Source organism: Haliotis rubra, unplaced genomic scaffold (assembly GCF_003918875.1).
Source record: "Haliotis rubra isolate DU_JTF1 unplaced genomic scaffold, ASM391887v1 Scf86, whole genome shotgun sequence".
NCBI lineage: Eukaryota > Metazoa > Mollusca > Gastropoda > Lepetellida > Haliotidae > Haliotis > Haliotis rubra.
In genome coordinates this window covers 725,789-749,980 of record NW_025767590.1, presented here as the reverse complement: position 1 = coordinate 749,980, position 24,192 = coordinate 725,789, and the positions used below count along the sequence as shown (strand labels likewise).

At 38.4% G+C, this 24,192-nt stretch overlaps 1 protein-coding gene across 1 annotated transcript; it reads left to right on the top strand.

Annotated features, from left to right (window-relative positions):
* Positions 1–1,179: 1,179 nt before the first annotated feature.
* On the top strand, positions 1,180–23,622 carry LOC124262936 (UDP-N-acetylglucosamine--peptide N-acetylglucosaminyltransferase 110 kDa subunit-like). Its single transcript, XM_046697548.1, is given in 22 exon segments — positions 1,180–1,467; positions 3,396–3,546; positions 4,834–5,077; positions 6,714–6,782; positions 9,460–9,576; positions 9,999–10,078; positions 10,370–10,459; positions 12,728–12,833; positions 13,241–13,381; positions 13,804–13,904; positions 14,236–14,266; positions 14,268–14,492; positions 15,804–15,983; positions 16,667–16,825; positions 17,423–17,512; positions 17,728–17,853; positions 18,234–18,509; positions 20,234–20,425; positions 20,863–21,150; positions 21,558–21,675; positions 22,240–22,363; positions 22,725–23,622. Coding segments are annotated over 22 exon segments (3,168 nt in total). The 5' UTR covers positions 1,180–1,403; the 3' UTR covers positions 22,921–23,622.
* The last annotated feature ends 570 nt before the right edge of the window (positions 23,623–24,192 follow it).

Here is a 24,192-nt window from a genome sequence, read left to right as displayed (position 1 = left end):
TCATCGCTGCTTTCAGCAAAAAAATAAACTAAACTATGTGATTATTAGATTAGTAAACTGACATAAAACAAGTGGTGCATGTGTAGAAACTCAACCGCTGCAGGCATAATAATATTGATGTTTCGGTTTGTGAACACTTCGAGACAGGAGGTTGCACAAATCGATCGAGGGGATTACGTAACCAAGACAACACAATGCCTTATTGCTAGACAATATGTACTTTTGGGTTCTGTCGACTTACATTGCTTATCTAAGTATTTAACTGCATAAACTGACAAGTTATGTTTGTGCACAAAGCACAAATTATAAATAGTCATGCTTCCCTGTTTCATGCTGAGCTATTTCCCAATTTGGCATGCCGAACAAACGTAAGCTGCAACGTGACTGTGATCTCGACCTATCAAAATATCCACATATCGATTCGTTGAATATTCATACACCACACGAGAGGGGTCATCTCAAAACATTATTGTTTACATTATGTATATATATATATATATATATGTATGTTTGTTTAACATGTGCTCATTTGAACAATAAAATACATATTTCATGCATAACCGGGTAGATTCAATAAGATTATTGATTAATATTTTGTAATTTTACGAATGATCTAGAAATATATTTCTTTCTAATTGGAAGGTTAATTAATGTTTGGAGTCTAGCGTAAATACCAAGAAAGTTTAAGGAACTGTAAAGAATCTCCCATCGTGTAATTTTACATGTAATTAAGAAGGATGTTGCGAAAGTTAAATTTGAAACTTTAATTATAAATCCAAAAATCGTATGCCTTTATCAAAAGGATATGTTAAATGAAAGATCGTAAATTTTAACCACGAAATTAAAAATATCGAGGATGACAACGAGTAGTGTCTATACGCCCCCTACCATATACAAATGGGCATGCGCAGTTAACTTTCCATGAAGTGGCAGCATGTTGATGACGTCAGGAATGTAAAACATTGCGACGAGGCCATGGACTCTGTATTTTCAATTTGAATAGTTAATCGATTCAATGCTTTTCAATGGTCATACGCCAAATTAGTGCAAAAATTTTCACTAAAGGACATATGTAGATGTTATTGTAATATGTGGAGTATCATGCACTTGAACCTAGTACTAACACCTTACAGCAGGGCATAACAGTGGCTCGATATTAACAAAGCTAGATCAGGGCTCCCTGTAAAGACTGTAGAGGAAGCAGAAAGGGTGAACGGTCGGACAACAGCGGCACTTTTCCTCGAAGAAAAACCATTATTACAAGTCAAATATTGGATCAACGAATATCGCTGCTTTGGTGTCTACATATGAAAGTGCGGTTTCCTGATAGAAAGAGTTTCGGCTCCAGAACGTAGTATCCGGTACATTATTCTCCGCGTGTTGGTAATCACACTACGTTGTAGATGAAGGAACCGCCATCTTGGAGTGTGAACCACAAAGAAATGGCTCATATTGCGGACTCTACAGGTAATTTATCTGCCTGATTTGTTGTGTAAGACAAATGTATTATGGATTCTAGCATTCATTATATGTGTAAGTAAGTATATTTTGAAGTTATCACTTGAAATATTCAATGTTTTAGCAGAATATTAGGACAAATGTCTCCTGTGCAGGAAATTGTTCACAAGTTTGACATAGATACTCCAAATAGCATACCTCACTTACTAAGGGTAAGTGTTATGTTTTTACATTATTTTCGAATTGCGTGTAAATATGATAAACAGTGTATCCACTTTCCCGTTTGTTTGTTGACAGTGGCTTGCATTTAGCCGTCTTATATCTCATCGCCATAATTGAACAATTCTCACTTCGTGACGTTTTAGCGTCTCACCAAATAAGTTTGGGACCTGTGTGAATACGTTGGGACCGTAGTTTGTCTAGAAACAAATAAAAAGACGCAAATGATGCAATCATCGAGTCAGTGAGTAGAATTAATGTGACAGTGTTTAGTCATAATGATGTTGTCAGTGCCTTGTTTGTACATAATGAAGTACAGTTTCATAGAACTGGAAGGGTTTCCAAAGGAAATCTAAATGTAAGTAACATGGTTAAAAGGGTTGAAGACCTAATGGGAGTACTGCACTTTACCGGGCGCACTTTTTCAGATTGTCAATGTCTGCAGGAAGAGGTATGTGGTGTTTTACATCTGTTACTTGTATTATACCAAAGGGGCAATTAAATGTTTTGGATTGTGTGGCAAGCTTTGGTGCTCTACATGAGTAACATGTTATTTCCAAAATTGTTCTTCGCTGTTGCCAGTTTGACCATGATGGCATGAATAGTTAGCTTTGTTGGAGGATTTGACAGAATGTCCCAATAAATATTTTTGAAAGTACCAATTCATGTTACTTTTACTTGAAAGGTTCTATGAACCATGTTAAACATCTTTCAAGTCATTGTATAAAGCACAATGTGTACACCTTGAATATTGATAACTAAGAACTCTGGATGACAGTCTGTCCACAGCAAAATCTCATGGTAGTACAGAGCTACAGATAACGTTTTGGGTCATTGAGTTATGTACTCGCTTGTGGTCATGTCAATTGGGTATCCTAATTTTCCATTGAATAACCAAATAAATTGTACCAACCTCACTCAAACTCAATTGGGTATTTTGTCATTTTCCATTAATTGTTAAAATATAATAAAGTTTAAATGTTAGTGTTTGTTATTTATATTTGATCTGTAATATGAGAAACAATAAGAGAGACTGCAAGTTGCCAAGTTCATGTCCTGAAATAGAACCTCTCAATACCTCAGTTATTGGTTACGCAAGCTAAGATTTGACACTTTTGGAATGCATGTAACATCACATCTATTGAGTATTTACAAATTCAAGGCTGCTAATAGACTTAATAGGAATTGAGTTTTGCATTTGGAGTCCTTAATCGCAGCTTATCTGTACCTCTGGTAGTAAGTAGTAGCATGAACCAATTTTTCCTCTTACCTGTTGTCTCATCACAGTTTATGGTTTAGAAATTGGAAGGACCTAAGAGCAAATTCAAGGCTGCTTCAGTTGCAGGAGTCTTAACATGTCGTGTACCTTTGTAGGTTGAGCACTTGTTATGGAAGCAAAACAAAGGTGCAAAACCAACACCATGATGTATTTTTTTAATTGTCACATTTTCTATTACTTGCTTTTGACATATATTTTGATCCCTCTTTGAAATAATGTCTTGTGTTTAAAAAGCTGTAAAAATCTTGCCAGTCTTTTGACAGTATATTATTAGAATTGCATTCTTGATTTATTGAATGCACTGAGCAAATGGTATGAATATTCAGTCTTTTGTTAATACATTACATTGTGTAACGAGGCACAAGCAGGCCTGATTGATCTTGATGAATGAGTTCTTTATTTACCTGTTGCTGTCTCTACACATAGTGTTGTGTTGCAGGTCTAGCAGAGCTTGCTCATCGAGAGTACCAGGCAGCAGACTATGAGCATGCTGAACAGCACTGTATGCAGTTATGGCGGCAAGAACCCGACAACACAGGGGTTCTTTTGCTTCTCAGTTCTATCCACTTCCAGTGCAGGAGGCTTGATAGGTCAGTGCTCACTCATTAAAATCACAGCCTAGCTCTTCCTGTTTGAGCTTGTCTTCTCTCTGTACATGAAACAGCATATCTTCTGTTTGCTGATGTTTTGTCTATACTTACATGATACTACCTTGTGTCAAGCCAGGCAGTGGCTTGGGAATAACTCACCACATGTTAGTGACCAGACAGTTTATAGGTAAACAAACTTGTTCCAGATAAAGAAATGACTGTGAATTGCACTGAAGTATGCTGCAGTAGAGGCATGACGCAGTCCTAGTGGGAGAATTGCATGTCTTAATTACTTTTTCGTTCAAAGCTGGCAGCGTCCATGCATGCCAGCCAATCAAGTTTTCTAAAGTTTGAAAATGCCATCGCAAACAGTCGTCAATCTGAAACTGTAAACATGGTAAAGATGCAAGATTTTAAGAATGAATCCAGGATGTATCTGTGAGAATGAAAGAAAATCACAAGAATAAAAGAAAATTATATCAAGAAACTGAGTATGTGCACTCTGGATCATACATGTCCATTTACATTAGAAGTAAGTGACATATCACATGTAGCAAATTGAATGATATTTTTCAGTATGTCTGGCTTTGAATTCTGTGTATGTATACCAATTCAAAATGCTTTTTCATACAGAATATATTCCAGGTAAAACAATGTTATTTGGTGTTTGCATTGAGTGTTTGCTCACATTATGTATACATGTCGTATTGATTATCCAGCTGTGGGACACCAACTAAGAAAGATACCCGCATGACATTTTGCTGTATGTCCATGGCTTCCTTTGGTGGGAGGAATAATTTTAGATACAAAGCTAGAAATTAAGCATTGATGTCTGGGGGTCCTCATGTTACCAGCGACTTAATTTGGGGTCTCCCTGGACAGAAACAATAGGAAGGTCCCAAAGGCTGTGCTTAATTCCGATCAATGGAGTGTGGTATTGACTCAGTTATGGTGACAGAATTTCAAATAACACATGAAGGTTACGGGTGATTGTCTGTTGGTCCCTCTATCTCTTCTCTTATTGGAAGAAAATGCTACTTGCACTTTGAGCTTAGAGTTTGAGTTTCGAGAATGATGTGTAGTCCAGTAACATGTATTCAGCTCTGTAAAGATCAGATTTTACTAGTCTGTATGTAAGACTAAAATCTACTGAAAGTAGTTCCTTGATTCAGATACAAGGTAGGCTTTAGAGTGTTTGATGTTGTCTATGGTAATTTTATTGAGATACTTATCATGGTTTGATGTTATTTTTGAATTAATTACTGATGAAAACTTTATTTGTTCCAGGTCTGCATACTTCAGCCAACTTGCCATTAAACAGAATCCCATGCTAGCAGAGGCATACTCAAATCTAGGCAATGTATATAAGGAAAGGGGACAATTGCAGGAAGCACTAGATAATTACAGACATGCTGTGAGGTTAAAACCTGACTTTATTGATGGATATATCAACTTAGCAGCAGCCTTGGTGGCAGCAGGGGACATGGAACAGGCGGTGCAAGCATATGTGACTGCGTTACAGTATAACCCAGTAAGTGCCTACTCACCACCACACAGGTTGAAAAACCTGCTTTCATTTAGGCAGAAAGAATGATTGTGTTTTGTTCTTCAAAATGTTTAAATTAGTTGTCATGTGTGCAGTGTAAGTCACTTTTTTTGTTCCCCCCCTTCAACAGAGAATGGGGGACTGTATTCAGCTGCGTACGTACGTCCCAATTCTTGTTAGCGTGATATGTCATGAACTGTTGTACCCAATGTCTTCAGGTTTGGTGACAGCCTACATTGGGAGATTACGCAGACACCAGTCGGTTTTGGTGACCTTGACCTTATCTTCAAGGTCACTACGACAGTTTGACCACTTTTCAAACTTATGTCAGAGGTACAGATAAGCTGCGTATCTGCGTAAATTACGCAAATATTTTTGTGAAAACTCAATTTCTATTCAGTCTGTTGCGTACAAGTACGCTTGAACTTTTGTAAATACTCAATAAATGTGATCTTACATGCGTACACACAAAAATGTCAAGTCTTAGCTTGCGTACCGGTGGATAGATAAAATAACTGAAGTATACTGAGAGGTTCTATTTCAGGACATGAACTTGACAACTTGCAGTCTTTCTTATCGTTTCTGATATTACAGATCAAATATAAACAACAAACATTAACTTTTAAACATCACTATATTTTCAAATTTAATGGAAAATGGCATAATACCCAATTGAGTTTGAGTGAGGTGGGTACAATTTATTTGGTTACTCAAAGCAAAAATGGGATACCCAATTGAGCTGAGCACAAGTGAGTACATAACTCAATGACCCAAAAAGTTATCTGTAGCTCTGTTATGTAAACGCGATATCTCATAAAACATTGCACCCAACGTCTTTAATTATGTTGCCAGCCTACATTGGGTGATTATGCAGACACCAGTCATTTCTTGTATGTGACCCCCCAAAAAGTAGTAAATATGTTATAAATATTTCATTCTTCTTTAGCAACGGGGGACATTGCCATATTAGTGGCAAACACTTGTTCTTGTTATAGTCTGTTTGGCTCAAAATCTCGAAAACTACTAAACATATAATACTCAATGAAACACTCATCATAATCAACATCAGACCAACTCTGTGATTCTTTTGCAGAATTTATGTCCTAAAAAAAAAAGTTGGTTAACAAATTATCATTAAAATTTTGACACAGTTCACTATTTCTTACAAGGGAGGACTGCAAAGAGAGGAACATTCACTAAAGATTGCCATGGGCCTTCCGATGATAAAAATTGTTTGATCCAAATTATTTTCATATATGGACTAACTTAACTACAGATAGTTTGAGGGGCGGTGGGGTAGCCTAGTGGTTAAAGCGTTCGCTCGTCACGCCGAAGACCCGGGTTCGATTCCCCACATGAGCAGAATGTGTGAAGCTCATTTGTGGTGTCCCCTGCCGTGATATTGCTCACTCACTCACAGATAGTTTGAGCACACAGCCAGTAACATCAGACTGTGCACATTCTTCACTGAAAGTGGTGGTAGTGTTGTCTGTAACAGCCAGAAAGATGTATGCTCTTTCACATGCTTTACTGTAACTTTAAATAATGCATGTTAGTTGGTAGTCCTTTGGTTGGACATGTCAGCGACTGAATTAATGCTGAACTTTCCTTGATTTTCTAGGACCTGTATTGTGTGAGAAGTGATCTTGGTAACCTCCTAAAAGCTCTTGGAAGGCTGGATGAGGCCAAGGTATGTCTACCCAGCTTGTGTGCCAGCTCATCCTGCACCATAGCTAGGTCTTAAACCTACCTCAAGCGACACTATTCTATACATATGTGACATATCCATGTTAGAATATTATGTTGCAACCAAAGCATTCCCATAAGATTTTGCTAATAGCTATTGTGCAGTTGTTCACAGGACTGGATAGACAGTTGTTTCTGTCCGACAAATACGACCACATTTGGGAAATATATTTGTTTGTACTGCTGCTTATGTGTATTTCAGTTGCCCAGGGTTGTTTCCTCACCCATAGAGTGAATTTGAATGTTCGAAACATCGATACAGAATACATTTCTTTTTATTGTAAATTTGATCTTGTTGCTTATGCAAATATTCAAATCTACTCTATGGAGAATAGCAGATTTTGAGCATTTTGTAAAAGGGGGATATTGATTTTTGTCCTTCCACTGTGAAAATAAATGTTGAATTCAGATGCTTAAAAAATCTTTGGGTTTTCGTGTCTGTATGAGAAAAGAAACTCTGCATTTAGACACTTGAGATTTCATCATTTGGTGGTGAAATGTTTGGGGTTTGGTGTATGTTTGAACAATGTTATCCTGGTGCAGGGTTACTGAGAAATCTGCTATGTCTAGGTTTTGAGCTAAGAATGACATGGCTGGAATGTGTAGTCTCTCAATGAGAAGAGATGGAGGCCCTGTCACTCGAAGCTGAAGCAGGGAGCAACACTGGGGCCAGCCGAACATTGGTAGAATTTAAGTCATTCCAATCAAAATATTTGGTCTACTTTTGTCGTGAAGCAGACTGTCTCTCCAAATGCTTTGTTTATTCGTCTGAACCCAAGACGCTGGCAGCGCATGAAGAAATATCAATCATAGTGAATAACATCATTGGTGATATTTTGCCATTGTCTTGATAATAACACCGATGTAATATGTGATGTAATGAGGTTGACATGATGAGATTGATTGTTGGGTCAAGACCCACACCAGAATCCTACTGATTTTGAGGCAACCAGAAAGCCTAAATTTACAACTCTTTTACTGATTCCTCAGTGTTTTTGTTCTTGAATCATCTATCTATGTTATATCTAAACGAAAATATTATTTGCGGTAATAGCAAGTAAAATTTCTGTTTGAACCAATACCGTTTGATATGCTAGATCTGACCAGTGCTTTTCTGATTGAACATTAGTTCATTTTGGTCAGGATACTTCATCTGATGTCATAACAGATATGAAAATGTTGACTGATATCTCATTGCAGTGTGACATGAGATCTCACATTGTTGACTTATATTTCGTACACCAAGGATGAGATTTGCTATGATTGGGTATTCTGTTTATCTTCTCCATTTTTCGATTCATACTGGTCATTTGCAGATTTTTTTCAACTATGCCTCCGCATGGGATAGAAGGTATCATAATATATTGGAAATGATCTAACATTCATCTGGAGTAAGTTCAACCCAAAAAATAAATATTTGTACTGTGTTAAAACTGCTTTGTGTTAAGAAGTAAACTGAAATATTGAGGTGTTTGTGTCACTGATTTGTTAGATCATTCTCAGTCAACTGTTTGAAAGAAGAAAAAAATATAAGTGAAGTATTATATCTCTGCGTTGTGCTTTTTGTGGGGTAATTGTTCATAGTATGCTGGAAAGAAAACTTGATGCCTTCTATCTTGGAGAGAATAATTTGTATAAAGATGACGTTGGGAAAGCTTTGGTTCCCCAAAACACATGTCTGTAACCTTGGTAACTGTATTTGATGTCGAGTAGTTCTGGCATCAGTAATGAGATGCCTGAACAAGATTGTGCCATTATTGATTTTGATGTTTGTTCTGCAATTTGAATTTCAATATTAATCTCCAATCTTTTACTATTTCTGCACTAGCATTTAGGCAAGAGAGAGTGTGCTTTGATTATGGGGTGAGGTAAATGAGCATCGAATCAACGGAGCCCAATCCCACCCACTCATCGAGGCGGAAGTGTTATCCGAACCGGTATGAATACTTGTACTGTTGCCACCATAGTTTGGCAGGTATTGTATCAACAACAATGGATGTAGTCTGTTATCTTCAAACAAAAAACAGCCAAAATTGACTTTTTCTTTCTTTTCCACTTGGCTGTCTGTGCCAAATAAATCGTCCACATAAAAGCTATAGACTTCCCAGTTCTGACTGTCTTTGGATTTCTTTTTTTTTTGCTCTAATCCCAACTGTGAGAAAAGATCTTTTTGTAGGAACAACTCCAATTGTTCTGCGTTTGCGATTGAAGGGCGCGCGTTTTATTTTGCGCAGGCGGTCGCGCGATTGCTTCATTTTCTTTAATCCATTGGGCAAAGGTGTTACAAACCTTACAGCGTGTTTCCCTAACATTGTTCAGTTTTCATCCCAATGTCCTTAATGCTTCATTTCAGCTTTGAAACTTCAGCAACCATGATTATATGTGTGGTTTCCAAAAGGATTTCAGAAGATGAAGTTTGGACCTAGTGAGTTGAGGGTTGTCGTGCCATCGATACATGTTGTAGCCAAACCTTCAGCCCATCTAGTGTCATGCGCTTGCGGTTCGCACTAGGGCAGTCGCATTCAGCGAGAGAGGCAGAGCTTGCGTACACCTCGTTTTTGACCCTTTACTAAAAGCATTTTTTTCTTTTGTCCCTCCCTCTTTGTTCACGCCCCCTACAGGCCTGCTATTTAAAAGCTATCGAGACATGTCCAAACTTTGCCGTGGCATGGAGCAACCTAGGATGTGTGTTCAACGCTCAGGGCGAAATCTGGCTTGCTATTCATCATTTTGAGAAGGTAATTGTGAAAAATGTTTCTGTTAAATGTAAAGTTTGCAGTTACTATCCGTTGTTAGTGTAATAGTGCATTTTATTTCTAGCATACAAGCATCTCATGATACTTGAATTAAGCTGTGCCATGTGAGTGGCAGACCCACATTTCGAGAGACAAGTATCTGGTCATACTTGACAAGACATATAGTTTTTGTTTTGTTGTTCAGATCTTCTACCCCCACAAAATATAGTTACAGAGGTAGTATTGGATGAGTGAAAGTTTACAAAATCTTCACATTTTAAATACACATGCGAATGTGGCAAGTTTATTACAGGAATCTGAATGAGAGACAAATAAGTGTATTGTTGTAAGATAGTAATCTTTTCTTTGCTGCTTTGTAAGTTCTGCATGGAAGGCACACGCTTACAACATTCTCTCACTTTCAGGCTGTTGCATTGGACCCTAATTTCCTGGATGCCTATATTAATCTGGGAAATGTATTGAAAGAAGCAAGAATATTTGACAGGTAAACTGAAAATAAACTGAAAATCTACTTTTTACTTGTATCATTTTCAGGGAAAGCACTTGTAAATTGTAACTATGCTATGAGATGACCTAAGGCTATATTAATGACAGGAAAGTTAGTTATTGGCCATAAATTTGCAACTTTTTATAGGTTTGTAGATATCATTGGTATGTATGCTTGACTCAGTCCAGTGTTGATATTTCATTTGGTGCTTTGTGAAAAGAAATGTTGCAGCAAGAAGGAGAATCCTTAAAGTTCGGAGTAAGAATGCTGTATTGATTTATATTTCAGAGCTGTTGCTGCGTATCTCCGAGCTTTGAATCTCAGTCCAAACCATGCAGTTGTACATGGTAACCTGGCTTGTGTTTACTATGAACAAGGGTATGTATAATTATGTACTGAACTGAAAAAAGTTAAAAATGATGGAAAGGTTGGACTGTACCTTTATTAATCTTAAGGCCAGACACTGCACCTCACATATGACAAAATGCTTAACAAGTATTTGGTAGGTTTATTTAGTTTCAACTTAGAGGTATACATTTTAACAATTGATGAGTCTTTTCCCGGTGATGTTGCCACCGGTTGCCATGGAAACATCCAAGATGGACGACACAAGCCTGAAAAAAGATGAAATTTAGTGAAAGTTTTTCTCTAAAACTAATAAAGATATCTATATAATTTCAACTTTACAACATACCTTGGGGTGTGTAGGGTGCAATGACAGAGAGATATTTTTTTAAAAAGACTTTTTTATTTAAAATTTTGTTTTAAAAAATCACTTTTGGGGGGCTTGATTTTCACTCATACTTTATTTTTAAAAAAAAACGGGCAACAAGATTAAAAAGGTCTCTCTGTTATTGCATAAAGTAATCAATTGGCTATATGTACACAAAATGTCATTGAAATCTGGCCAGTAACAACTGAGAACTATGTTCACTAAGATCGAAAATGACGTATATGGAGAAAATAAGGAAATAAATTAGGTCATGTTTTTTCCTACTTTAGCACGAGATAAACACATTCAAAGTCTCAGTTTACTTAAGGGAGGTATTCCAAATACATGGAACGATTCATATACAAAGAAAAAAGACAAAAAAGCTCCCCTACACCATACAACAACCACTCACAAACTCGATCCCTTCGCATCCATTGAGGTTTAGTTTTGTCATTGACAAGGAAATGAGATCAGAGGTTTTCAAATAATTTAAATTTGAAAGTTCTATGCGTGAATCTCCATTCAATAAAAACTATTTCTTACCTTCATTGGCTCCATTGGGAATGTTTTCCTCAAAGGCATAGTCCCCAGATGTTTCCGATGCATCGACAGTGTAGAAGCTGTCAGAATCTAAACACATGCTTGATCGAGCTGTCAAAACTTGTCAAAACTTGGTGGATCTTTGACATTGCATTTTAAGCATGCCTGTCGCAACTGCGCCTCTTATTCTTAATGTAGGTGTGCTTTGAGTTTGTTCTTCTCATTTTTATAGAATACAACAACTGTTAGTCAAGAATATGTCAAATACAATGTTTATCGTTCGATGTTTTCGGTGAACAGCCACCATTTTGAATGCCTACCGGGAAAGGACAATGTTTTGTTGATATGCCAAATGGTGCATTGTGGGATACGTTTACCATATAAGGATGTAACGAAGATTACCAAATGTTGCATTGTGGGATATTTCGCCTTGCCGAATGTTGAATTTTGGGATATTTCGCCTTACAAGGATGTTTTCATACAGAATACGTATCGTGGGAAAGTAGAGATATCCTCATGTGGAATATCTATTTTTAAAATGTTTTTGACCAGCAACATGGCGGACACGATGAGCTTTCTAGCGATGTATAACATGAATGGGTTCATCCCTGCTGGGAGGGCATTGTTAGGGGTGAAAGTTTGGCGTTTTCAGGGTTTGATTTCACACATTTTTATATATTATCACATATACAATTATGTTTGTAGGGGTTTATATCAATTAAAAAGACTCTTTATCGAAAACAACGTGTTGTATCGTGAAGTACATGTGTTAATTATACGAAAAAAATCAAAATCTCGATTTTGACATATTGAAGCAAAAATGTCAATTTAAGGTGCCGTGTCTGGCCTTAACTGCAAAAAAATATTCATGTTTCCTAACCCTTTTTGTTCAATATCTATATGCTATATCTATTGGTGCAGCTAGAAAGAGTGACTTTGAACATTGAACTACAGATAGCTAAAAGTAGTTTCAACCAGATGATATTGCCGAGACCCGTGAAGATCCGGGGTAGAATAGGTCTTCAGCAACCTGTGCTTGCCACAAAAGGTGACTATGCTTGTCGTAAGAGGCGACTAACAGGATCGCTGACTCGGTTGACACATGTCATCGGTTCCCAATTGCGCAGATCGATGCTCATGCTGTTGATCACTGGATTGTCTGGTCCAGACTCAATTATTTACAGACTGCTGCCATATAGCTGGAATGTTGCTGACTGGCATAAAACTAAACTCACTCACTTATATTGCTGATACAACAAGTAAATGATTAGAAGTGTACTACATTAGTGGCATCAATAGTTGATAATGACAAGTAGGCTTCTGTTCCTGATATGGTTTGCCTCTTTCAACTGTTGTCCTGTTCAACTTTTGTTGACGTTATGCTGTGTTTTCAGACTCATTGATCTGGCGATTGACACATACAAGAGGGCAATAGAACTGCAGCCTAACTTCCCTGATGCCTATTGTAATCTTGCCAATGCTCTGAAGGAAAAGGGTCAGGTAAGCATTCCTTGAATTGGTGGAGCTTTCCCTGATCACATGTATTTTCTTTCAAAATGAGGAATGAATGTCGAGACGTTCTTTTCCTGAAAGTGATTGGGAGCCCCAGCATTTAAATACTATAGTAACAAACCTTTCAAAATGGTTTTGAATGTCTGTAGTTAATTAGGTTTTGATAACTTAAAGAAGTTACTGCAAGTTCTTTTAGTTTAAGTCATGAAACAGTGGAAGAGGAGCACAGAAATTAGACTGTTACATTTGCTCTAATGACGTCAAGACAACTTAGTCTCACACATAACATTAATAATAGTCTAAACCTGAAATGTTGAAAACATAGAGTCCTTCTTCAAGCCTTAATGATCCCAATATGTGCTTTGCTGTAAATAACTCCGTCCCCATTGCTGCAGGTGAAGGAGGCTGAGGAGTGCTACAACACAGCATTGCAACTATGTCCCACTCATGCAGACTCTCTCAACAATCTCGCCAACATCAAGAGGGAGCAGGGCAACACAGAGGAGGCTGTCAAGCTCTACCTAAAGGCGTTGGAGGTAAGTTTCGTCATTGTTCAAACATTTTAATCTGCTGACAGGTACTGTATTATAATATGCAATCATGTTCAGTTTCCTATGGGGGTAGAAAAAGTGTGTGCCAAACATGTTGGGGTGGCTGTGCGTGAACTTGTCCTCTGCCCATTGTCTACGACAATTTGCCCATGTTGTGTTTCTTGGTGAATGTCTCCAGTGAATGTCTCTGTGGTTCTGTTGATGGAACATTGATCTGTCTAGAGTGGAATGCCAAGTTACACCAGAGACATTACAAGATGGTACTTACTGTTACCCTGTCTTATGTTAAGCTTTAAGGGAGTCTGGGTAAGTATCTCAGTATGCTAGTACAGAACTGGCTATAGTGTGTACAAACAGACACATGCTCATATACACATTGCTATATGAATGGTTCTGTTCGTTTACAGGTCTATCCAGAATTTGCCGTAGCCCATTCAAACCTGGCTAGTGTTTTACAGCAACAAGGAAAACTCCATGAAGCACTCATGCATTATAAAGAAGCAATTAGGTAGGGAAACCTGAATGTCTGATTGTGACTGATTATATATATATGCAGTAGACTGTATAGCGTCTTTAAACTGCCTTTCAATTTATTTAAAAAAAAATACTTAATAAGATCATTCTCAATACTTAACTATTTTTATATGGATATTCTGAAAGTTCAGATGTCAAAAGTGCTGGTTTCTGCTCAATTGTTATTGAAGGCAAAACAATAATTCTGATTATGGTTTTACAAAAAAGAGTACTTAGTCATTTATTATGATGAGGCAACTTGTAAAATGCTAGAGTCAACCTAAAGTCGGGGATAATGTCTATATGAAGGATAACTCTGTGTGCAGGATATCTCCAACATTTGCGGATGCGTACTCCCAACATGGGCAACACGTTGAAGGAGATGCAGGACATTCAAGGTGCTCTGCAGTGCTATACACGGGCCATACAAATCAACCCTGCCTTCGCTGATGCTCACAGCAACCTGGCCTCCATCCATAAAGATTCTGGAAACATCCCAGAAGCCATAGCGTCCTACAGAACAGCCCTCAAGCTGAAACCTGACTTCCCTGATGCCTATTGTAATCTTGCTCATTGTCTGCAGGTAAGACTCGACTTCTTTGTTCTTCAGAGCTTTTATATGTTTGTGTTACTAGGATGATTTAAATCTGGATTCAAGTGGGATGGGCACTCTGGAAAACTGCTTCTAGCACTTTCCAGATTGATGAGTTACAGCATGGCTCTGTCCTGTAGCCAATCTTGATGTCTTCTATGGTATTTGCACCCTCGAGCATTCTAGTACATATAACGTGAGGCTTACCACAAGCAGTGCATGACATTTTATGCATAATTTGTGAACCAAGTTTTAGGATTTGGATTCTTTGGCAGGAATTTACTCTGTACCTCATGCTTATCATCGGTCTTTATAAAGTGAGATGTGTGATTACAGAGTTCTATCCTCTGTTAAAGCAGTAATGTTGCTCTGTGCTGCATCCTACAAGACATACCCAGTTAAAATGATTGATAGCTCATTTCAAGCCACAGTTGAGACTTGACATTGTTCAGCAACTTGTCCATGATAGCTGTTGAATGGATTACCAAGAAATATGTGCATGGAGACATAATTCTGAATGCCATACATTGGACAATTTTCCTTGAACATCAATATATTGGACAGTACTACATCTATGACTTGTTATTAGGGGCGGTGGGGTAGCCTAATGGTTAAAGCGTTGGCTCGTCACGCCGAAGACCCGGGTTCGAATCCCCACATGGGCACAATGTGTGAAGCCCATTTCTGGTGTCCCCCGCCGTGATGTTGCTGGAATATTGCTAAAAGCAGCGTAAAACCAAACTCAGTCAGTCAGTGTGACTTGTTTATTGGGACTGACTGACTTTTGGTTTCGCCGCTTTGCTAATATTCCAGCAACATCACGGGGACATGAGAAATGGCTTCACTACATAGTACACATGTGGGGATTGAACCCGGGTCTTCGGCGTGATGAGCCAACGCTTTAACCATTAGGCTACCCCACCACCCCTGTTTATTGGGAAGTGGGGACAGTAGGGTAGCCTAGTGGTTAAAGCGTTTGCTCGTCACGCCAAAGACCCAGGTTCCATTCCCCACATGGGTACAATGTGTGAAGCCCATTTCTGGTGTCTCCCCGCTGTGATATTGCTGGAATATTGCTTAAAGCGGTGTAAAACCCAACTCACTCACTCATTATTGGGAAGTGAGGTAATCCAGATTATTTCTCTTGAAGCAGTAATGTCTAGATTGATGGTATCTCTGTAGATCTTTTTGCCAGATTCTAACTTGAAATACATTGTTTACAATGTTAAAAGGTTGTTAAAAAGGTAAGAAATGGTACCACTTTGTGTTTATCAGATGCTTACTGTGTTCTGCTTGTTCCAGATTGTATGTGACTGGACAGACTACAATAGTCGAATGAAGCGTCTAGTTCAGATAGTACAAGATCAGCTTGAGAAGAACCGTCTTCCATCAGTCCATCCACATCACAGTATGCTTTACCCCCTCTCTCACTCCATGAGGAAGGCCATCGCAGCCAGACATGCCAGTCTCTGCTTAGAAAAGGTAACCAGCTCTAGCAAAACAAGTTTCTTTTCCAACTGGTTTCAGAGTAAAGTTTTTCAGTTTGTTACCGTCTTAACCTTTGTCTTAAAAAACATCATATGCCCATTTGAAATAACTAGGGACTATTGTGTTCATGGATGTTTAAAGGTCAAGCAAAGGGAGAATATATGAGGCCGATTGTTGTCTTAGTTTTTGACGATTGTTGTCTTAGTTTTTCAATTTGGTATAATGAAAAACATAGGATATGAACACTGATGTTCTTACAAAGTGGTGAGGAATAAATATAAAATCTTTATTCTAGCATCTTTTGTCTTCCAGATTTGTAGCAGTACAAATCTGAAAGTTTTAAAAAACAACCAAATTCAACCTCATACTTTGAAGTTTAGGCCAAAAATTTGTGTAAACCATCTAATAGCAAATGAAAGGCTTAAAGTAGATCCCTGGCAAACAAATTACAGACGACTATGGTAATAATCATTTTTAGATTCACAAGGAACCTATTTGACAAGCGATGATGGCAGCATGTTCTGTGTTGGATAAATGTCTCTTAAAATAAGAACTGTTGCGACTGTCATGCATGGTAGATGTACTCTTGCATTCATGAACATACAGAAGATTTTGTTCTGATGCTAGGACCTCTTAACCTTGATTGTCATGTTCGACTTGTGTCTTTATCTGCACAGATTAACGTGTTGCACAAGCCCCCGTATCAACATCCCAAGGACAAACTATCAAGTGGTGGTCGTCTGAAGATTGGCTACATTAGCTCAGACTTCGGCAACCATCCAACATCTCATCTGATGCAAAGTATTCCCGGTATGCATGATCTACAGAATGTTGAGGTGAGTCGCTTCAGCAGATGTGTATTTCATATAGTAGATGTGTGTGTATTTCTAAGCTTTTGTGGGGTGGTGGGGTAGCCAAGTGGTTACAGCGTTCACTCGTCATGACAAAGACCAGGGTTCGATTCCCCACTTGGGTACAATTGTTTAGGTCCATTTCCGGTGTCCCCTGCTGTGATATTGCTGGAAGATTGCTAAAAGTGGTGTTAAACTAACTCACTAACTCTAAGCTTTTCTCAAGCTAAGCTTGTGCCTGAATAAAAGATTGGTTTGTTGTGCCTGAATAAAAGATTGGTTTTGTTGTGCCATAAACAGGTACATTAACTTAATTACGCTTTTCTATGCCGACATTAATATGATGAACAAATTCGTGTCTTGTTTCAAACTTCTTGAGAAAGAAATGAACATGAAATATTTGAAGAGATGATACACTGTCAGAATTGAGATGATATGTATGCACAAATAACAAAGTTCACCTTGTAATGGGGCAAGATATAGGCCTGAAACATTATTTCAAGTAAAAAAGAAAGTATTCCTGAAAGTTTGTCTTCAAATGACTGAGTGGTTCTAACTGGTTCTGACTGAATTGTATTGCAGGTATTTTGTTACTCACTAAGTCCTGATGATGGAACCACATTTAGATCAAAGATCGAGAGAGAAGCGGAACACTTCATTGATCTGTCTCAGGTAGGACTGACTAGTTGCTGGTTCACGAGCATTGAATTGAATATCCTCAGACATTAAAAATAATTGTCTATAAATTCAGGCTATGTGTACAAACTTAATTCAGAAATGTCTTCAGAAATATATACTTCAAGAGGAATTTGGCAGGTAGTTTTTGCTCTTAAGACTATGATCATCAATTTGAGTTAACTGAATTGCTATGTGTTCATTGTGTTTAGATTCCCTGCAATGGCAAGGCAGCCGATCGAATCCATGCAGATGGAATACATGTACTCATCAACATGAACGGCTACACTAAAGGTGCTCGCAATGAACTCTTTGCCCTTAGACCAGCACCTGTACAGGTATGTGGATTCAGTATGTGATACGACACCTTCAGAGGCCATTGCCTCACAGGGATTTTATTAGAGTGTTTGACCAGAGAGATATCATTACTTTTTAAATATTTTTTACGAAGTATTAACTTGCTGTTTAATTATATAAGTCCAAGACATTATTTGGGGCGGTGATATAGCTTAGTGGTTAATGCGTTTGCTTGTCACGCTGAAAACCAGGGTTCAATTCCCCACATGGGTAGAATGTGTGAAGTCCATTTCTGATGTCCCCTGCCGTGATATTGCTTGAATATTGCTAAAAGCAGTGTAAAACTGAACTACTCGCTCACTTGCCAAGACATTATTTAAGTCTTTCTGTCGTGCTGAAACTTAACTCTATCATTTACCAGGTGATGTGGCTGGGTTACCCTGGGACAAGTGGTGCATCATTTATGGACTATGTCATCACTGATAGGCTCACCTCCCCAGTCTCTGTGAGCAAGCAGTACTCTGAGAAACTGGCATACACGAGAGACACATTCTTTATTGGAGACCACATGAACATGTTCCCCCACATGTTGGAGAAGTTTGTCATCAAATATACGGATGAGAATGGCAAGAAGTTTGAGTACATCTTAAACGGCACTGACCTCAGTGAAGCCAAGGAGATTGCTACAAGTTTTAAGGTAAGAGACTTTTGAGTATTAACATCAGCCTGATAGTAGGGTGATTACTATAGTGCTTAAATGGGTAGGTCCTAATTTGGCACATTTGAGAGTTTGTTGGGTCACCAGTGGCTTAGTGGCTACTGAGAAATTGCTGAGAACAAAATACCCTGACACTAATGGTGAACAAGGTAGAGAAATAAACCCAACTTGTCATACACATTTTCAAGCTCTGAGACTGCCTTTGCGTCCTAGAGTGTGTTTCCTGAGTGTGGAAAGCTATGGTTCAGTCCCCTGCCATGTTATAACTAAAGACATTAAAAGATGGCTGTGTTGTCCTGCTTGGCCATTGATACATGGGGATATAGAGGTAGCCAGCATAGTGGTGTCTGAGGAGTATCCAGGAAAGACTTTGGCCTGGTATCTGAGTGGGTTAGCACTATAGCCTGTTGCAGTGAAAACTTACCAATGAATTTCACTTTAAACAAAAAAGTAACTCTAATAAAGTGAAATAAAGATTGGGAATCCTCATAATTTTACCTTGCATTTAAATCTCAGAATTTTATTCAACCTAGGATAAAAGTTGTTTAACAAACAATCATAGTTTCAAATCGCTATTATTGGTTTATATTACAAAGGGGTATGCACATTAAGTGAAACACCAAGAACAAGTAGGGTTGGTCTAAGTTAACGCACATCACGTACCGCACGTGCATTTGTTTCACTGTTCCAACTACATCGCTTATACCCTTATGATACAAACCAATAATAGCGATTTACATATATGATCGTTTGTTAAATAACTTTTTTCCTAAGTTGATAAAATTCTGAGATTTAAATGTTCAGTTGGCAAGGTAAAATTATGAGGATTGGCAATCTTCATTTCACTTTATTATCCCCCGCAACGCGTTTTGCGGGGGTATTAAAATGGACTCTGTCCATCCGTCCGCTTCGTCCGTGCACATTTGTCTTTTCCGGAGGAGAACTCTAAAACCGTTCAATATTTCTTCACCAAACTTGGCACATAGATAGATCTGATGGTGTACTGGTGCCTTTTGGTAGTTTTGGAATTCTGAATAAAATATTTTTGGTGTTTACGTGGCAACAAGTTTGACTAAGCCTGAAATTGGTGGTAGTACACTTTTCCGGAGCTGAACTCTAAAACCGTTCACTATTTCTTCACCAAACTTGGCACATACATAGATCTGGTGGTGTACTGGTGCCTTTTGGTAGTTTTGGATTTCTGAATAAAATATTTTTGGCATTTCCATGGCAACAAGTTTGACATAGACTGAAATTGGTGATAGTGCTCCTTTCTGGAGCAGAACTTTAAGAAACCTTTCAATACTATCCTTCCACTTTTCTATATACACACCTAAATATTTGACATAATCATAACTCGTAGACATAATCATAAAGAGTATTTTGCCACTGCGGGGGATATTGATGACTTTGTCTTCTTGTTTGATTTACTTTTTTGTTTAAAGTGAAATTCATCAGTACGTTTTCACTGCAAACACACTATAATTAACCAGCTTTTAGTCCTCCAGTACAACCTGCCCAGCATTTAACTATTGAATGTAGTGGTAAACCATGTTTCACCTCAACTGTCTTCGTGAATATTTGTACCAAGTGATGATATTCTTACAAGCATGTTGAGGAATTCAGTTGTCTTAGCACTTAAGTTGTTTTGTACTAGTGAGCCCTGATAGCACCACATTAATGGCTGGCTGGTGTGTTTTCAGGAGGTAGTGCAGCAAGTGTTGCCTGGAGCGACTGTAACTGCCCCTGATGGAAGCCTGATGTCTATGACTACCACGATCCTGGAAGTACCCAAGACAGTGGTTACCGCACTCAACACCATGATGCAGTCAAGTCAGCCACAGACAGTAGTGAAGGGGGATATTGTCGTCATGAATGGACTCACAACAAGTCAGGTAAGCAAAGAGGACAACTAGTAACTGAAATATATCCTGATAATTATCAGGTGTGTAGCAGGTAGCTGCAAGTCGTTTGAATACTTGTTGGTGACAGCTGTCAGATATCAGTAAGTTTTAGACACAAGATGAACAGCTTATTTGTTGGAGTAGATTTCATTTTGCAAGGAGGGAGGACAGGGGAAAATAATGTTTATCACTATTAGAACATTGTCGCAGACTATGGGGTTTAACATTAAGACTATGAATTAGAATTTAGGTCCGACATTAAGCGTTAACTTTCTCTAAAATTGATTTTTGTGCAAGGACTGAAATTATGAATGCAGGCAGTTATGTTCATTGCAGTTATGTTTGAGCTAGTTTGATCACAGATGCTATCATGTCTGCATCATATAGGCCAGTGCAGCACAATACATAGCAATGTTGCTTTCTTCCAGACCAGCAACAAGGAGGCTACAGGAGAAGAGGTGCCAAATGGCATCATACTGACAACACGACAGCAGTACGGCCTTCCTGAAGAGGCCATCGTGTATTGTAATTTCAACCAGCTGTACAAGATCGACCCCTCCACACTGGAGATGTGGGTCGACATCCTCAAGAATGTTCCCAACAGTGTGTTGTGGCTGTTAAGATTCCCCGCAGTTGGAGAGGCCAACATCATTCTCTCAGCCACCAACATGGGACTGCCATCTGGGCGCATCATCTTTTCCAACGTAGCACCCAAGGTGAGATTGGGACCTAGCAGATAGACATTCAGTTACTAAATACAAGAATCATGGAGAGGAATTATTCAAATGATTTCAATTTATGTGTTAGATTACATGTTAAGACCAGAAGGTTTTCTTTAGACTCCCCAAAATTGAAATGTAAAAATTCAGAATAAATAGCAGTGTAATCTCCTTGAGAACAAATGGCCTCAAGCTTTTCAGCGTTGTGACAGTTTGTTGGCTACATAAATATGGTTGGCTTGATGTAGCAGTCATCATTGCTGTGATCATGGCAAACACTGATGTTATTCATCAACATATGAATTGTCTTGTCCATACTCAGCTATGCACAGGCCACTGTTATGTATTTGGAATATTGATCAGAGTGACTACAAACATCAGACTCCAGCTGTCTTTTTTTTTAGGAAGAACATGTGCGTCGAGGCCAGCTTGCCGATGTGTGTGTGGACACTCCACTGTGCAATGGACACACTACAGGAATGGATGTGCTCTGGGCAGGCACACCAATGGTAACCTTCCCAGGTATGACAGGTGAACACATCTTGAACAATTATAGGGATTTAACAGGGAGAACGAGATCAAAGAAATACTTTATGGGGATTTCAAGGCAGAACATAGCTGTGATGCTTTTGTCACATAGTGCAATGTTTATTGACCACTGAGGAACTTACCTTTGTCCTATGATGCACTTAAAGTCACATGGTCTGCAGTACAGCATGGTTCATTGAATTATTGGCATGTCAGTTATTATGGGCAACAGAATGTTAGGACAAGTCCATATTTTACTCACTAGGTCTGGAAGTTTCAAAATATAGTTAACAGGGCAAGAAATGCAATATTTAGACCTTGGACCTTGTTAAACTATTATTGAAACTCCCCAGGAGTAGCATGTACACTGACACAGGTAAATCTGTGCCATTAGAATTCCTAGAGAAAACAGTTCCATAGTATTTCCTGCTTATACAAGCAAGCAATGTCACAGTGAGAGTATTGGAACCTTCACCAACAAAATTTTCATTCAGCTATTTATCTATCATGTGGTCATCTGGTAGTGTGATAAGGCTAACCTACTTCTTATGTGTTCAGGTGAAACTCTAGCTTCCCGTGTTGCCTCGTCACAACTCCACACTCTTGGGTGTCCTGAGCTAGTGGCCAAGACAAGAGATGATTACATCCAAATTGCCACCAGACTTGGTACAGATGCAGAATAGTAAGTACTCAGGATTCACTATCAATCATTTTGTGGAATTATTTATATGGGTTATAAAAGTTCATGAGAGAATATTATATGTTATGACTGGCATTATGTTATAAGAATTCGCAAGCCTCTTGTCATGATGGTTAAGATGGCTTTATGCTGTTTTGAGCTGTCTAACAGAAAATAAGTGCACTGTCATGCTAATGGTCTGGTTTGATTTTGATAGTTGAAAAGTTGAACACCGCTTTTATGGATAATGGTTATGAACACATGCACCATAATGTAAGCAAAGAATGAAGAAGAAGAATTCTTTAGAAGTCCATCTTCAATCCAATGTTATAGACATTTGAAGTTTGATTTTGTTTCTTTACAGTTTAAGTGCAATGAAAGCTAAGGTATGGACAGCACGTGAGTCCAGTCCCCTGTTCAATGCCAAGACCTACTCTAGAAACTTGGAGAAACTGTATGAACGAATGTGGACCCGATACGAGAACAACCTACCCCCAGATCATATTGTGTCCCCCCTGGAATTGAGGGATTCTACCACACAGGAATTCTGCATGAACTGATGAACAATACTATACAGCAGTTTCATCCTGCAAATAGCTTGGAGGTCAGAAGGGATTTAAAGACCTGACAATATACCGGAAGAACTGAAGTAGCTGTGCAGGCTTTTACCTTTGAAAATATCCCATGGACTGGCCACTTGAGTGAATACATCTCAAGAACAGACACATGGAACTGTTAATATTGTCTATATTATTGTATATAATGGCCATTTTTCTCAGAAGGGAAATGTATTTTCATACTGGGTAATATCCCTGGAACATTTATCTTGAGGGAAAAGAATTTCTTTCTGGAATAATTATTGGTGTTTTTTTTTTGAATGATGAATGATGAATTCACAATATTATAGCTCTGCAAGTTTATCCTGACATGATATCGTCATCTTTCATCTGGTCTACTTTTCTCATCATCCATCATATTGTTATCACCCCATTTATGCTTTCTCATTTTATCTTTGCACAGATTATTGTTATCACCGTACTGTAAGATACCCCTTCCCCACCTGTTGTACATAGTGCACTCCTGCTTATAGGGTTTGTAAATGAGATGGAGTTTAGGTTATAGTATTTATTTTTACTACTGTTGGGTTAAGCAGCTATGTAATTTTATCTCTTCTCCTTCTCTCTCTCACAACCTGTGCTGTACAGGAGGTATTATTCATCTCTTGAGTTTTTGCTTTGCGGTGAATTAAAACTTTAAAAATATGGCTTGTGTTTTGTTGTCAGTGAGTTGTAAATGTTTCATGTAGGTATTGTATTGCAAGCACTCTGATCTGTACCCGACTATACAGTTGTACTATGGAAGGGGGATGGCACATTCAAGGAAACTATACCATCATTAATGCTTGCCACAATTTTAAGCAACACACACACACACACACCATCTTATGTCACTAGGAAGTTCCATTCATGTTGATGCATCTGTGAGGCAGTAACAAGACTGGCCAAACATGTTTCACCAAAACCTGAATGCTGAACATGCAGATCAGATTCCTGTTTAAATGCATACAAGGAATTGGATCTGAAACTAGATTGGGTATATGAAACATCAGTGTGTGTATATGGACCTGCAGCTCAAATATACTGAATGTTTGAGGGGATCTAAAGCTTTAGGTCATCCAAACGTTGATGTGATGCCATCTGAACATACAGTGGAAGCCCTCTAATCCAGCATGCTCTTAATATCGGCACTATGGTACTGTCGGAAATAGAAAAAACTGTATTGTCTCATTTATCTCCACAATTTATGTAGTTGACATGTGAAAGTGTGAAATG